The sequence below is a fragment of the Esox lucius genome, chromosome 14 (genome assembly GCF_011004845.1).
Source record: "Esox lucius isolate fEsoLuc1 chromosome 14, fEsoLuc1.pri, whole genome shotgun sequence".
NCBI lineage: Eukaryota > Metazoa > Chordata > Actinopteri > Esociformes > Esocidae > Esox > Esox lucius.
The window spans coordinates 36,797,334-36,814,204 of record NC_047582.1 but is presented as its reverse complement, the minus strand read 5'-3'; the positions used below and the strand labels follow the sequence as shown (position 1 = coordinate 36,814,204).

Below are 16,871 nucleotides of genomic sequence, written 5' to 3'. Positions count from 1 at the left end.
TGACCTGTACCAGAAGAGAACAGACCCACTACCAGTACAACACATTGACCTGTACCAGAAGAGAACAGACCCACTACCAGTACAACACATTGACCTGTACCAGAAGAGAACAGACCCACTACCAGTACAACACATTGACCTGTACCAGAAGAGAACAGACCCACTACCAGTACAACACATTGACCTGTACCAGAAGAGAACAAACCCTCTACCAGTACAACACATTGACCTGTACCAGAAGAGAACAGACCCACTACCAGTACAACACATTGACCTGTACCAGAAGAGAACAGACCCGCTTCCAATTCAACACATTGACCTGTACCAGAAGAGAACAGACCCACTACCAGTACAACACATTGACCTGTACCAGAAGAGAACAAACCCGCTTCCAATTCAACACATTAACCTGTACCAGAAGAGAACAGACCCTCTACCAGTACAACACATTGACCTGTACCAGAAGAGAACAGACCCACTACCAGTACAACACATTGACCTGTACCAGAAGAGAACAGACCCACTACCAGTACAACACATTGACCTGTACCAGAAGAGAACAGACCCACTACCAGTACAACACATTGACCTGTACCAGAAGAGAACAGACCCACTACCAGTACAACACATTGACCTGTACCAGAAGAGAACAGACCCACTACCAGTACAACACATTGACCTGTACCAGAAGAGAACAGACCCACTACCAGTACAACACATTGACCTGTACCAGAAGAGAACAAACCCTCTACCAGTACAACACATTGACCTGTACCAGAAGAGAACAGACCCACTACCAGTACAACACATTGACCTGTACCAGAAGAGAACAGACCCACTACCAGTACAACACATTGACCTGTACCAGAAGAGAACAAACCCGCTACCAGTACAACACATTGACCTGTACCAGAAGAGAACAGACCCTCTACCAGTACAACACATTGACCTGTACCAGAAGAGAACAGACCCACTACCAGTACAACACATTGACCTGTACCAGAAGAGAACAGACCCACTACCAGTACAACACATTGACCTGTACCAGAAGAGAACAGACCCACTACCAGTACAACACATTGACCTGTACCAGAAGAGAACAGACCCACTACCAGTACAACACATTGACCTGTACCAGAAGAGAACAGACCCACTACCAGTACAACACATTGACCTGTACCAGAAGAGAACAGACCCACTACCAGTACAACACATTGACCTGTACCAGAAGAGAACAAACCCTCTACCAGTACAACACATTGACCTGTACCAGAAGAGAACAGACCCACTACCAGTACAACACATTGACCTGTACCAGAAGAGAACAGACCCACTACCAGTACAACACATTGACCTGTACCAGAAGAGAACAAACCCGCTACCAGTACAACACATTGACCTGTACCAGAAGAGAACAGACCCTCTACCAGTACAACACATTGACCTGTACCAGAAGAGAACAGACCCACTACCAGTACAACACATTGACCTGTACCAGAAGAGAACAGACCCACTACCAGTACAACACATTGACCTGTACCAGAAGAGAACAGACCCACTACCAGTACAACACATTGACCTGTACCAGAAGAGAACAGACCCACTACCAGTACAACACATTGACCTGTACCAGAAGAGAACAAACCCTCTACCAGTACAACACATTGACCTGTACCAAAAGAGAACAGACCCTCTACCAGTACGACACATTGACCTGTACCAAAAGAGAACAGACCCTCTACCAGTACAACACATTGACCTGTACCAGAAGAGAACAGACCCACTACCAGTACAACACATTGACATTGCTCAATTCAACTCAACATCATGTAAACACACCCAACACCCATTAACACCCAAAACATGTGTCCATGGTGGCAGACTGACCAGAGAGACAGACAGGGAAAGAAAGACAGAAAAGGCAACAGACAGAAATACTGAGAGACAGACAGAAAGATAGAGAGGCCTGACGAAGCCCTATGAAGTCCGGTGAAGCCCTATGAAGTCCGGTGAAGCCCTATGAAGTCCGGTGAAGCCCTATGAAGTCCGGTGAAGCCCTATGAAGTCCGGTGAAGCCCTATGAAGTCCGGTGAAGCCCTATGAAGTCCGGTGAAGCCCTATGAAGCCAATATCTGATCTGATCAATAGAAAGCAAGCGGGCAGAGACAGTATCATCATAAGTTATAATCGGTGTCAAAATGAAACATTCAGGATGAAACAGTCTGAAATACATGCAAAACGGAAAGAATTGCATTCTGGTTAAAAACACTCTATAGGAACTAAACCTTAACTTGGAGTGGTATGTCATGCATGAGACTAATGAGCAAGACGACAAAATGGAATGGTCAGTTATCATGGTCATATTGACAAAGTTGAGAATAGGGACTGGTCTTCCCCATGACAAAGTCTTGGCTGGCTAGAATGTTCCGGCTGCTTCTATTCAGAAAACATTACACTTCTCACCACGGTAACAGGTCGTGCCCCTAACCTCCTGCTCACCATGGCAACAAGGACAAACGAGCCACCTCCGCACCAAGCCAAACAGCACCTCATCCCGTTAACCCTCACCGTGGTAACAGGCCAAGCCATGACCTGACAGAAATGGCCTGTCTTTACCAGATGATTAAACATCCCACATCATCATAGGGCATCTGACAGCCAATCCAAGCAGAGACGCTGGAATTCAAAGACATCAGTACAAAGAGTCTCCTTGGCAATATATGAGACGATGGTGGTCAGTGTGTGTGTGTGTGTGTGTGTGTGTGTGTGTGTGTGTGTGTGTGTGTGTGTGTGTGTGTGTGTGTGTGTGTGTGTGTACGCGCGGTGAAGCCCTGATTGCTTTTCCAATGGCTTTTCTCAACTCTTATGTCCAGACTCACATGCCTCTGTTTCCATAACAACATCAGAGCTTCAGACAGATTCACCATCTCATGAGGTTTACGCGATATCCTGGCTTTTGATACAGTGGGCGTGAACGAAACCTTGGAGACATAATGATGTCATCAGAGTTCCGACTGGACTCTGGAGATTCCAACACAAAGCCATCTCTCTGATTCAATAGTCCTTCAGAAACCACACAACAAAACTATGGATGCTCCACAGACAGATACAGAAGGAATGAAATGCTTCAGGGTCTTTCTGAAATCTATGGAAGGGTTTGAAATTAAATGAAGGTACCTGTGCCTGTATTCTATCTGCAAATTTTAATTAATTACCAGATACTTCTCTTTTAACAATCAAGAGAAGCAGTAAAACAATCCCTGTGAAGAGAGCCAAAATCCTGTCTAGATGCTTGTCACGCTACAAAGCTGTCTCTCTAGCCCGTGCTATGATAACAAGAAGCAGTTTCCCTATTGGGAAGTGAGGCAGTTGGAAGTTGATTGCAGTCTTTCCTAGGGTCTCAGACACAGCCAATGATTATCAGCTTTCATGTGGAATAAAATGCCAATTAATGATGGTTGGAGAACACACGTTCCTTCCTGGTCACATGATCTCATTACATGACTGTTAATGCATTATTTTTTTTATTTTGTTTTATTCAACCTCTCAGCACATAGAGGAGGATTCCATTGGCTGGATGGGGTCAGTGGGATCAGTTCTATTAGCTTATTGGCTATAATTAGCCTTCTAGTGTCACACAGACTGAAAAGGTGGATCTCCTGACCTCACATCATCATAGAAGGGAAATAAACAAACCAGATGCAGATGACTACACCACTAGCCGTGATTAACTGAGTCCACTTCCAAAGAGGCAGACTGAACATCTGAGCAGCAACTGAACATCTTGAACACAGAACATCAGATGAGACATTTTCTCTCCTGGTGAACAAGGCAGAGCACCTGAGTACCAGGTGTCAGTTCAGAAACTCAAGCTGGTAGATGGTAAATAATTGAGCTGTATTTAAAGGCTGTTATACTATCCAAAAACCAAGAGATCAGCACGTTGTTACCTGTTGTGAACACTGACAGGATTCTAGGTTATGTCCGTATTGAGGGTGACTCATACCTTCAACTCAAAGTCATAACTTAAAATCTTATGATAGCTGCATGTGGTCCTTGGTCTAACTATGCAAAGTACCTTGAGGGCCATCATGCAAACTGAGAGTGCCCTCTCCACATGGAGACAAACCAATAAACCACTAGATAAACCACCACTAGTTTCCATGCTGGCTGGGTGAGGACGAAATAGTCAATATTCTCCTCACTGTGTCTCTGAGCTGGAGGGTAATGAGTTCATAGAGAACACCCTGAATACCTGCTGGGCTTGGAGGTTATTATGTTGACGTTCATATGGGAAAAGTGACATGCTAGACTGGAAAGGTCAATGAGTTCCTATGGAACATGCGGAACACGTTCTAGGCCTGGCTACACGCCCAGTCATCATGTTCATGTAGACCAGCACACAGCCACTGGGCTACAAGCCCAACAGATGACAGAGGACAGGTAAGGTAGAACCAGGGAGCAGTGTGACCCACACATCTGGCCAATGGACACCCTGATAAGTATGAATGATAGATTAACAGAAACAGGCAGCCACATTAGCATGGGTCAGATAAGGAGACAGGGAGTGCTGTGAGACAGGCAGCGGTGTGAGACAGGCAGCGGTGTGAGACAGGCAGCGCTGTGAGACAGGCAGCGCTGTGAGACAGGTAACGCTGTGAGATGGATAGTCAGGAGAGATTTAGGGTGAGCTTTACTTACCCTACATACAGTCTTAGCATGCTCCAAAAACAGACAAAGAGAAACAGAGAAAGGAAAACCAGAAAATGACCAGGCAAGCCTAGTTCAGCCAGCCCGCGATTAAAAGGGATGAATGTTGTTGTCCCTGGCTGGTTTTGAACCGTGGTTTTCTTTGTGGCAGACTGTGTCTTTAACCATTATGCTATTAAAACTGTGGGAATGCAACTTTTACCTCAGCCATTACATTTTTGTTGAAATAACATGGACAACAGAACGCTCATTTATAGAACTAGTGCACTCTTATACAAACATTACTGCAGATTCTTAGTTTATATTTCACTCTTACTTTGATTCATTGTTTCATTATTTCATAGTTATTCTATTTTGCTATGTTTTACCAATTGATTTTCTGTAATGTAAGTTCTGGTGGTATCAGAGGAATAACCTCCATGTAAATGTAACAATCTGCTGATGATGGATAATGCAAGTTATTGTGCTGCTGCTGTAGTTTAGACATTGATGCAGGGTATTATCTCTCAAAAGGACTGACGAGTTTATCCAAGCGCTGAAGCGCTGGACTGAAATACTGGGGTGGTGCAGTAAACTGTTTTGGGAACTGTAATTCATCAAGGATTTGAATATTAAATGCTTGTACAGATATGTTTTAAATGTCCCCCTGGGATGCCGGGTAAGTCATGGATGCAGATATTATCTCATACAGGAACCGACGGGTTCATCCAAGCGCTGGAGTGTAAGGATTGAGATACCGGGGTGGAGAGTCCCCCTGGAGGATGGTTAGAGAATTGTAACAATCTGACTGTTTTTTATTCTACAGCATTTTTATGTTTTTTTCATTGTAAACCACATTGAAGTGCTTCTATGTATGAACTGTGCTATATAAACTTGCTTGCTTGCTTGCTTGCCAGTACTCTTGTACAAAGATTACTGTAGATGGCTAGCTAATAACTAAACATTACTTATAATGAAAACAATGACAACAATCACTCCATGGCTGGTTAATTTCTTTAGAAAACAGTATAAAAGGGTCATATAATAAAATTAGTCTCAAATATATGAGATTCATGGTATAAGAAAGTGGATATATATTGTTCTGTGATGGCTGAAAAGTACAGAGTGGATAAATATTTCTGAGAGATACAAATTGGAATGTCTGATAGGGGAATTGAACCAGGGTCTAAATATTGATGGTTGGGGATTTTCCCATGAGACCACAGGGTTGCTGGTAGTCAATCCACCTCCATATAGTCTCCAAATGCAACTTTTATCAAAGCCATTACATTTTTGCTGAAATAACATGATGCTCGTAGCAAGCAACGTTTTTGTCTATCATGAACATATCCAAATGCATAATTTGTTCTGTACGTGGCGAGGATTGAACACTGGACAACCACCAGGCAGTCCGTGTCTCAAACCACAATTGTATTTAACAACGGGTAGTCAGTCAGTCTGTTCTTGGCAGGCTCCACTTACACGGTCTGGCAAAAATTTGAGATGTGAGTGTGGTGAGTTATAAAACTTATGTTGAGGGATGAATGATGGGGTCTTGGTGATGAGATATAAGTGATGCTGAGGATGAATGATGGGGACTTCGAGATGAGGTGTAAGTGATGTTGAGGATGAATGATGGGGTCTTGGTGATGAGATATAAGTGATGTTGAGGATGAATGATGGGTTCTTGGTGATGAGGTATAAGTGATGTTGAGGATGAATCCATGGGGTCTTGGTGATGAGGTATAAGTGATGTTGAGGATGAATCCATGGGGTCTTGGTGATGAGGTATAAGTGATGTTGAGGATGAATCCATGGGGTCTTGGTGATGAGGTATAAGTGATGTTGAGGATGAATCTATGGGGTCTTGGTGATGAGGTATAAGTGATGCTGAGGATGAATTTTGGGGTCTTGGTGATGAGGTATAAGTGATGTTGAGGATGAATTATGGGGTCTTGGTGTTGAGGTATAAGATATGTTGAGGAAGAATGATTGGACCATGATTGCAATTCAGTTTCTGTCTGCAGGAAATAAAAGCATAACTAACCTATTTTCCAACCAGAAAACAAAATCTACAGTATATAATGACTAACATACTCTTTATCTGATCAGCATTGTCCAGGCAGAGATTGGCCATAGGCACACAGTGGATCAAAGCAAGTTGAAATTAAGGCTATTATGTGGTTAATATTTCAGAGATCAGATGTCCATATATTGACAAGATCAATAGAATAGAGAAGAGACGCAAGTTTCCATGAACATCAAACAGGTTGAGAAGCTCAGGAATAGACATCAAAGGTGTCCCCTCCGGAGGAGATGGAGACACAGGAAGAGAGTGAATAAGAGAGACAAGAGTGTCTCAGTCATCCTTCATGTTGCATATGACAAGTGTTCTGAGAGACACATGGATGGTAATTTTACTAGACTAGTCTAGGTCTGGGTCAAACGTAGTCTAAATCTGGATCAAATGTAGTCTTAGTCTGGGTCAAATGTAGTCTAGGTCTGGTCCTTTAAGGTTTCTGAATGGTAGTGTTTTTATTGTGTTGCCAGGATTTCTTTGTGTGTGTGTGTGTGTGTGTGTGTGTCTGCATGAGTCTCCAGCTAGGCATGTCAATGAACAGATTATCCACCAGGTGATATCGACAAAGCCATTGTAACATCACCATGGCAACAGAGAACCATTCAGAGTTAAGAGACAGCCAACTATGTTGGTTGCAATGCCTCCAGACATAAGTAGGTATAGAACACAATGTGAGAACCTCTGAAGCATTCAGGGACATAAGGAGGTATGGAACAATGTCAGAACGTCTGAAGCATTCAGGGACACAGTGGACTAGACCAACATAGATCAGACAAGACTATAGTGGCCTACTAGAGCAAAACTGACTAGGCCAGACCAGACTATCCAACATTTGATGTACAGAATAACGTATAATAACATTTGATGTATAAAGGATAATATCCTAGTTTAAAGAGCAACTGCAGTGAGAACCAGCTCTTTACTCTTGGTAAAAATAAGAAGTCCCTCGTGATTACATAGCCATGTAATTCAAGGTTGAGTTTCAATTTCTATTAAAGCGCCTTTGGAAAGTATTCAGACAAATAATTGATTAAATATTTTTTTGCCATCAACCTACACACAACAGCCCATAATGACTTGTATTGGTGATTTAGAAGAAAACGCTTCTTTCAGATTGAAAATTAGCTGAACTGTCAGTCATTTACAGAATAACTCATTTTGCACAGGGGAAATAGAAGTCAGTAGAACGACATGATGGAGCAAGATGGTAAAAGGTTGTTGTCACCACACCCTACCCTGTCTTCCTGGCTTTAGAAATACATGGTGCCTTTTGGGACAAACCTGTTATCAAACTATTCCCATCATGTTGTTATCCTGCCTGTCAGTCGTGGTCATAATGACTTCATGCTAATAGGATGAACAGTTATCTACAGTGCGTTGCAGCATGTCTATTGGAAACAATGACGATGAAGACTTGGATCAATTTGCCATCGAACACAATGCCAGCCTGTCCAATGGAAGTCTCTCGTGGCACAGAGTCGTTTGCTTCAGCCAGGCAAGACACCGTCAACAACGCTAATGTCAACTCCAGCTTACGTCAGCCAACTCTAAATACCTCAGATGTTAAACCAGGAACGCAGCATTGCCAGCAAGAGCTAATTACATTTCAGAGACACGAGGGACAGGAGTGAGAACAGACACTGTATGAGTTCAACTCTCAGAAAACCAACAACCAGATTTCACAACATCAACCTGAAAATATATTCTGACCACATTTCAATCTGTCATTTACTAAAACAAGTTGAGTGAACAGGTAATCAGTCTGGTCAGAGCAATTAGAGCGTGAGACCTGTATGAATTAACACTGGCAGGTCATCACTAAGCCCCAGTTCAACAGAAAGACTCATCTATAATGTCTACAGGGTTCCTGTGCATCTTACTGCCTGTTCGGTGTCCCTCTTCCTGCTTCCAGGCCGCTACGCTTTATTCCTTTAACAGTCAAGTTAGCCTGTTAGTCTGAGGAGAGAGTACCAGTGTCTCCTTCTCTCTCCTGAATAGACATGGATTTGTAAGGAGATTTACATCCACACACACCGATCACACACACACACACACGTAATCCCTACCTAATCCTCATCCTTCTGAGCAAAGCATGCTGGGTTATGAAGAGGAAAGGATGCTTAGGACACTGGCTTGCGTGTGTCATGAGGAAGTCATTAGGTCAGTCAACTGGTTTCTAAAGACAGTAATTCTATTCTGTCCCATGATGACACTTCAGTGGTTTGTCATGGACATGACACCATTTGGTCACCCACTTCAACAGTAGTATAAATAACCTGAAGTAATAAAGGGCTACTAGCTAGTCCAGCACCTAGCAGTAATAAAGGGCTACTATCTAGTCCAACACCTAGCAGTTATAAAGGGTTACTGGCTAGTCCAGCACCTAGCAGTAATAAAGGGCTACTAGCTAGTCCAGCACCTAGCAGTAATAAAGGGCTACTATTCAGTCCAGCACCTAGCAGTAATAAAGAGCTACTATCCAGTCCAGCACCTAGCAGTAATAAAGAGCTACTATCCAGTCCAGCACCTAGCAGTATTAAAGAGCTACTATCTAGTCCAGCACCTAGTACTGCATTGTACTGTACTGCATTGCATTGCATTTCAGAGGACCAACAACTGTTCAGCAGCCATTATACCTTAATCACTCTGAGCGGTGATCTTTGTACATGCTGAGCAGGAGGTGAAGGAGGTGTTGGAAGAGGAGGTGGGGGCCTCACTTGGCACTCTTGGAATAAGAAGCTGTCATGTCATTATGCTCTGTTTAGCACACACACCCTTAACTGTGGCAGGGTCTCTGTCTGTGTGTGTGTGTGTGTGTGTGTGTGTGTGTGTCTTGGCACAATGCTGAAAGAGGAACTAGTCTGTAACGTGTGGCTACTGCTAATCTATAGTTCTCTGTCCTCAGGTCAATATAACCTACAGTCCTGTCTCCATTCTACAATATAACCTACAGTCCTGTCTCCTCTCTACAATATAACCTACAGTCCTGTCTCCGCTCTACAATATAACCTACAGTCCTGTCTCCTCTCTACAATATAACCTACAGTCCTGTCTCCTCTCTACAATATAACCTACAGTCCTGTCTCCTCTCTACAATATAACCTACAGTCCGGTCTGCATTCTACAATATAACCTACAGTCCTGTCTCCACTCTACAATATAACCTACAGTCCTGTCTCCACTCTACAATATAACCTACAGTCCTGTCTCCTCTCTACAATATAACCTACAGTCCTGTCTCCTCTACAATATAACCTACAGTCCTGTCTCCTCTCTACAATATAACCTACAGTCCTGTCTCCTCTCTACAATATAACCTACAGTCCTGTCTCCTCTCTACAATATAACCTACAGTCCTGTCTCCTCTCTACAATATAACCTACATTCCTGTCTGCATTCTACAATATAACCTACAGTCCTGTCTCCATTCTACAATATAACTTATTGGGACAGGCAGCATTTTCTTTTCCTTTATTTTGTACCACACACATACAGCCTACACCACCAAAATGCTATGTAATTTTTATTCAATTGTTTTATTGGCAAGTAAAACATTTCCAATTGCGTCTTCTTTGCAGAAATGTTATATAGAGACATATGCCTATAGCCTAGACATTAATAAATACAGTATGTTTTAATTTTTTTATTTTAATTTTTTTATTTATTTGTGTGGGCCAATCTTTGCCAGTTTTGCCCTGTTAGGATAGCCTACACTTCACAGAAGTCATTTATGAGGTCAGCAGTTTGGAAGTTTTTATTTTTATTTTACAGCAAATCGTTATAGCGACTTATCTGCCAAAAGACAAAGATAGCCGGCTAGCGGAAGCCTTGAGGTGTCTTCGCTCCGATTCTGTGCTGTCCTGATGTCTGTGTGGTTGCTACTCAGGAGAAACCTAAAGCTCCTCTGAAAAATCCCAGTAACCAGACCGCAAACCAGAGGAAAATGGAGGTCTGATGGGAAAATTAAAACTAGGCTCAAAAGGCTGAAGATGCACTACTTTGTCCAGTGAATGAAGGTACTCAGGTACTCGCATACTGTAACCTTGGAACAGCGGGAACTGAATCTGAGTGGAACTACAACATGCAGGAAAGCCTGAGATCCTGTTCATTCAGACAATTAACTCAAGCTCTCGCACCTACATTTTAATACTATTGGCAACCACAAAAATTACAGTACCAAGGACCTATTTCATTAGTATTTTTTACAGTGTTGATTTAACTCCTGGAGGCAGAAAATACACACCTAGAAAAATAAACCTTGACTATAATCAACCTTCCAGTGACCTTCTGTCTTTACAAGAGGGTCATAACATCAATATGGAAATGTCCATCCAGCACACATGAGTATTATAACAAAGCAACTCAAAAGTATACAAAACCTACATGGATTCAGCTAGCTTCAGAATGACTGCTACAGACCCTACATGGATTCAGCTAGCACTAGAAATGCTAGTGATAGATCGGCTGCCATCACCTCATTGCCTGAAATATTTGAGTGAACGACTCAGCAAAACTTCCACCCCTCTACCAGAGACTGAAAGCACAGGCACCACTCCTGCCACCAAAACTCAGATGGAGATCAGCGCTAGATGTGCTGCTTTTGGCCAACAGCAACCTGCTCTTAAGCTGCTAGTGTTGCTAATGTTTCAGTCTGTGACTAATGTTTGATTAATATCTCAGCCTGTGACAGAATATTGTCTCAGTCTGTGACCATCTCAATGTTTCAGTCTGGGACTAATGTTAGATTAATATCTCAGCCTGTGACAGAAAATTGTCTCAGTCTGTGACTGTCCCATTAATGTTTCAGTCTGTGATTGAATATTTTGTCTCAGCCTGTGACTGACTTTTGTTTCAATGTCTCATTAATGTTTCAGTCTGTGACTAATGTCTCATTATCCTGTCAGTCTGTGACTAATGTCTTATTAATGTTTCAGTCTCTGACTGACTCATTTCTCATTAATGTCTCATTAGCAGCAGCAACAGTAAATGTCCTGTGGAGAGAGGCAGAGAGGGAGAAACTGCCCCCTAAAACCACCTCTACCCCATGCAATCTCTTAAGCTACCTCCTTAAGCTGCACACCATGGTAACTGACAACAACAGTAAGGCCTATGCCCCACCCCTTAGCCCTCTGATGAACTGAGCCAGGCAAGTAAGGAGAGGAAATTCCCTCTGGATAAGCTGTGTGGCTGTGATTGTAAGACAGACTGTCACAGACTGACAGAGCATGTTCCAGAAGTGACAGTCTTCTGTGAGTCTGTCAATGGTCTGAAGTAGCCAGGCACATTTCAGCTAGAGGAAGGTCAAGACCTCCAAAGTACCTGACAAGCACTGAAGCAGCTCATCTCATACACCTGCAGAACCTTCAGAACACCACTAGATGTAATTCAGCTGAGAATTAAACTGAAGTTTCCTGCAGTATTTCTGTATGAAAAGTGATTCCTTACAAGTGGCTGCAACTATGTCAGGCTGTTGAGTCTCTAATTCGTTTTAAATAAGATTGGAATTCCAGAAAACGATGAACCAAATCAAATAACACTACATTCCCATTGATGTGTATTATTTTCCCGTTTATAAGTGTCATTGGGAACTCATCCATGACTTACAGCAGGAGATGTTTGAATCTTGGTGTCACTAAGTACAACTGGATGTCACCATGCTAACAAGCAGTTTGGATGTGTTCCCAGAAGGAAGTTTCTATTCTCATCAAGATGTGAACACAAGCATGGAGCTTACTGGAGTTCACTAAACATCATCATAACATTTTCGCAGAGCAATTGCATTCGTATAAAATAAGGTTTTTCTTCCATATTGCTCAATATCGATGTTTTTTATCTATGTTTTTGGCTCATCTTTATCAAGGGTGTCGATCATGTTGAAAGTGACATTTTGGCCATGCAGAACATAATCCAATCCACCCGTTGGGCCTGTCCTTCGCTTTAAAGTAGGGCTGTGACAATTAAATCGTTAAAACCAATAATACAAATAATTGGCAACAAATTTCATTATTTATTAGCTGGGTCGAGAGACACAGCTAAAAAGATACAAATACTTGTTGAGTTATTCATTCAATTAACAGTTGCTATACCACCATTAATACAGGTGGGGTACTTGTGGACAAGGAGTAGCTTTACAGTCAAACTAACTAACTAATCAAACATTCCCATGATGTGAGGGATCGTGCCAAGAGTGTCACAGAAACTAAGAGCATAATGCATCCCATGTCAAACAATATATTGAATTATTATTATTAAACGTTTATTTCAACAAGGAACGCAGTCTGAGACCAATACATTTTAGGTTCAATGATTAATTTAAAAAAACACGGAGTACAGACAATACAAGAAATTACATAGAACATAAAAAACAATTACAGAGAGCACAAAACAAGTAAAATAAAAAAATAAAAAGATGCAAACAATACAGACGCAGGTCCGGCTCTCACAGACCTGTTAGTTTTTCTTTAAGAAGCCCTCCTGTTCTCAACTCATTACCTGTATTAACTGCACCTGTTTGAACTTGTTACCTGTATAAAAGACACCTGTCCACACACTCAATCAAACAGACTACAACCTCTCCACAATGACCAAGACCAGAGAGCTGTGTAAGGACATCAGGGATAAAATTGTAGACCTGCACAAGGCTGGGATGGGCTACAAGACAATAGGCAAGGAGCTTGGTGAGAAGGCAACAACTGTTGGCACAATTATTAGAAAATAGAAGAAGTTCAAGATGACGGTCAATCTCCCTCGGTCTGGGGCTTCATGCAAGATCTCACCTTGTGGGACAAAAATTATCATGAGGAAGGTGAGGAATCAGCCCAGAACTACACGGCAGGACCTGGTCAATGACCTGAAGAGAGCTGGGACCCAGTCTCAAAGAAAACCATTAGTAATACACTACGCCGTCATGGATTAAAATCCTGCAGCGCACGCAAGATCCCCCTACTCAGGCCAGCGCATGTCCAGGCCCGTGTGAAGTTTGCCAATGACCATCTGGATGATCCAGAGGAGGAATGGGAGAAGGTCATGTGGTCTGATGTGACAAAAATAGAGCTTTTTGGTCTTAACTCCACTCGCCATGTTTGGAGGAAGAAGGAGGATGAGTACAACCCCAAGAACACCATCCCAACCGTGAAGCATGGAGGTGGAAACATCATTCTTTGGGGATGCTTTTCTGCAAAGGGGACAGGACAACTGCACCGTATTGAGGGGAGGATGGATGGGGCCATGTATCGCCAGATCTTGGCCAACAACCTCCTTCCCTCAGTAAGAGCATTGAAGATGGGTCATGGCTGGGTCTTCCAGCATGACAACGACCCGAAACACACAGCCAGGGCAACTAAGGAGTAGCTCCGTAAGAAGCATCTCAAGATCCTGGAGTGGCCTAGCCAGTCTCCAGACCTAAACCCAACAGAACATTTTTGGAAGGAACTTAGTCTGTATTGCCCAGCAACAGCCCCGAAAACCTGAAGGATCTGGAGAAGGTCTGTATGGAGGAGTGGGCCAAAATCCCTGCTGCAGTGTGCGCAAACCTGGTCAAGAACTACAGGAAACGTATGATCTCTGTAACTGCAAACAAAGGTTTCTTTACCGAATATTAAGTTCTGCTTGTCTGATGTATCAAATACTTATGTCATGCAATAAAATGCTAATTAATTACTTAAAAATCAAACAATGTGATTTTCTGGATTTTTGTTTTAGATTCCGTCACCCACAGTTGAAGAGTACCTATGATAAAAAGATTAGACTTCTACATGCTTTGTAAGTGGGAAAACCTGCAAAATCGGCAGTGTATCAAATACTTGTTCTCCCCACTGTATAGGGCAATATGATTAGTTTTTCATTTGAAAAATTTATTCTCAGTTAGCACTGCTAGCATAATATCCTTGTATGAAGCCTCGTATGGCCATCACTAGTTACAAGCAACACAGAAACAAAAAATATTTTATGTATGTTTAAAATGGGCAAGGGGGATAAGTTTAAGTTTGGACAGCAGACTATTCCATAAGCAAGGAGCCTAACAGGAAAAGGCAGCCATAACCAATTATGAGGAGTTTACAGCTGTTTTGAGTGTAATCCAGGCTTGAGATCTGGTCTTATGAGTTATAAGTCTAACGTTGATAAGTGATGCTAAATAAGAAGTGCTTTATAGACAAACATGAGAGCATGTTCTCGTCTCAAGGACAGCGAAGTCCAGCCCACACTTTGATATAAACTACAGTGGCGAGTTCGGTAGCTAACACCCATAATAAACCTGAGTGCATAATGATAGTAGCATCCAGAGGTTTAAGTGTGGATGCAGTAGCATGCATTTAGATAATATCCCCATAGTTTATAACAGACAAAAAAAAAATGTGTCTTCTATTTGTGGAGGACAAACATGTTCTGTTTCTATAGAGGAAGTCTACCTTGATCTTTAGCCTTTACCCTTTTTTATCCTTGAGTATTTATATGCAGAGACTTGATTAATTTGAGAGCCATCAAAGCACGTGAGTGTAAGTGTATTTTCAACCTGCTTTTTGGACCAATAAAAAAAATCACAAAATGGGTTTTCTTTGCAGTGAAAACCAATTTAAGTTTAAAAAAGACCCTAGTCCTAAAAATCTGTCTCCATCTGCAATAATGATAGTCATTGAAGCAATAGAGTACGTGTCGTCAACTTATAGATTAATTCTGCTCTATCATATGTCATCACTGATATGTTTGTGTAGAGAGTGAACAGTAATGGACCAAACATAGAACCTTGTGGGACCCCTTTAATCAACTCCAGAGGCTGACAGGATGCCGTCTACTCCAACAGCCGGGCTTCTATCCTTAAGATAGTCATGAAACCAGTGACAGGCATCCAGTCCTAGTCCTATTGAAGACGGCTTACTCAAAAGTATCACATGGTCTACAGTGTCAAAGGCTTTAGATAAATCTCCAAACATGGCGCCACAGCACTCACTATTGACTAGGGCATTAGCAATATCATTTACGACACATACTGTGGCCGTAGTGGTATTGTATCTAGGTCTGAAACCAGATTAAATGCAGGAGAGAGTATTGTTAACAGGGGCTTAGATTTTATATTAAATGTGAGGGAGACAAATATGTTTCTCCAGGTCATAACTAGGTCATAACCATCAGCCATGTTTGCACTGGTGGACACATCTGTTTGATTCTGCTGGAATAAACAAGAAAATGACTGCCTTCATTTTCATTTGGTTAAGATATTGTGTGATGCATGGCTTTAATGAAAAGAGCTAATACACAGACCTCTGTATTTCAAAATATGTGCCTGATATAATGTGATCCACATGTAAATTTTGCCTGTACTGTACTCTAATTTCAAAACCTCACTTTCCAAGCACCACAACTCTGGCATGACAATACTGGTCAACTCAACCACCTTCTGGTTCTGCTAATAAATATGAACATTCAAGATATGGGCTACATAGTATAACATAAATAATTTTGTTTAAGTTATCCACTGTTATATACTACTGCTATGCAACAATATTTCACCTCAGCTCCACAGTATACCTTTTCTCCCTGGCAGTCTGACCCTGCTGTGACAGGCACCCCTATCACAGTGACTGTGATCCTGCCAAAATGCAGTAAAGAATGACATAAACAGCTTGATCTAGAATGACGACAGCAGAACCTGATGACAATGTTTGATCTATAAGATCCACATTAAGTTGAAATGTCAAATGCAGCTACCTATGTAGCATGCAACTTGATGAGATCAACTGTTGACCAAGTTAGTTTCTAGTTATATCTTTTAATATTGCTCAAAGCTAGCTTGCTGTAGCACTCACTGTCATTGCATTTTTTTTAAATGCCCAATTGTCCAACCTAGGTAGCTTCTTATCTGGTGAAATCTCGGTTCTAGCTGTTAGTGAACAGTGTTAATGTTAGACTTTGCTAACTAGAATACAAAACGTGAGCAAGCTAGCTAATATGTATTTTCCAACTGACATTAATATATAACGTTGGCCTAACGTTACACCACTATTAACATGGTTGCCGGTTTTAAAAAATAAACTATTTGATAGATTAGCTAATTATCTAGCTAATTTATAATTTATGGGAGTGTCGTAAACTGGGTAATGCCAGC

At 41.9% G+C, this 16,871-nt stretch overlaps 1 protein-coding gene across 10 annotated transcripts in view; it reads right to left on the bottom strand.

The window, feature by feature from the left end:
* eps8a (epidermal growth factor receptor pathway substrate 8a) overlaps positions 1–16,871 on the bottom strand; it is a 74,929-nt gene that overhangs the window by 41,649 nt on the left and 16,409 nt on the right. For 8 of the 10 annotated variants that reach the window (XM_029125098.2, XM_034296936.1, XM_034296935.1 and 5 more), the window contains exon 1: positions 4,702–4,734. The exons of 1 other annotated variant lie outside the window; for it this stretch is intronic. In XM_029125098.2, coding sequence (XP_028980931.2) covers positions 4,702–4,721 — 20 coding nt within the window. In that variant the 5' untranslated portion in view covers positions 4,722–4,734. Of the gene's footprint in view, positions 1–4,701; positions 4,735–8,649; positions 8,759–16,871 lie in introns of those variants that run through there. One more of the 10 variants, XM_034296934.1, reaches the window with a different exon arrangement.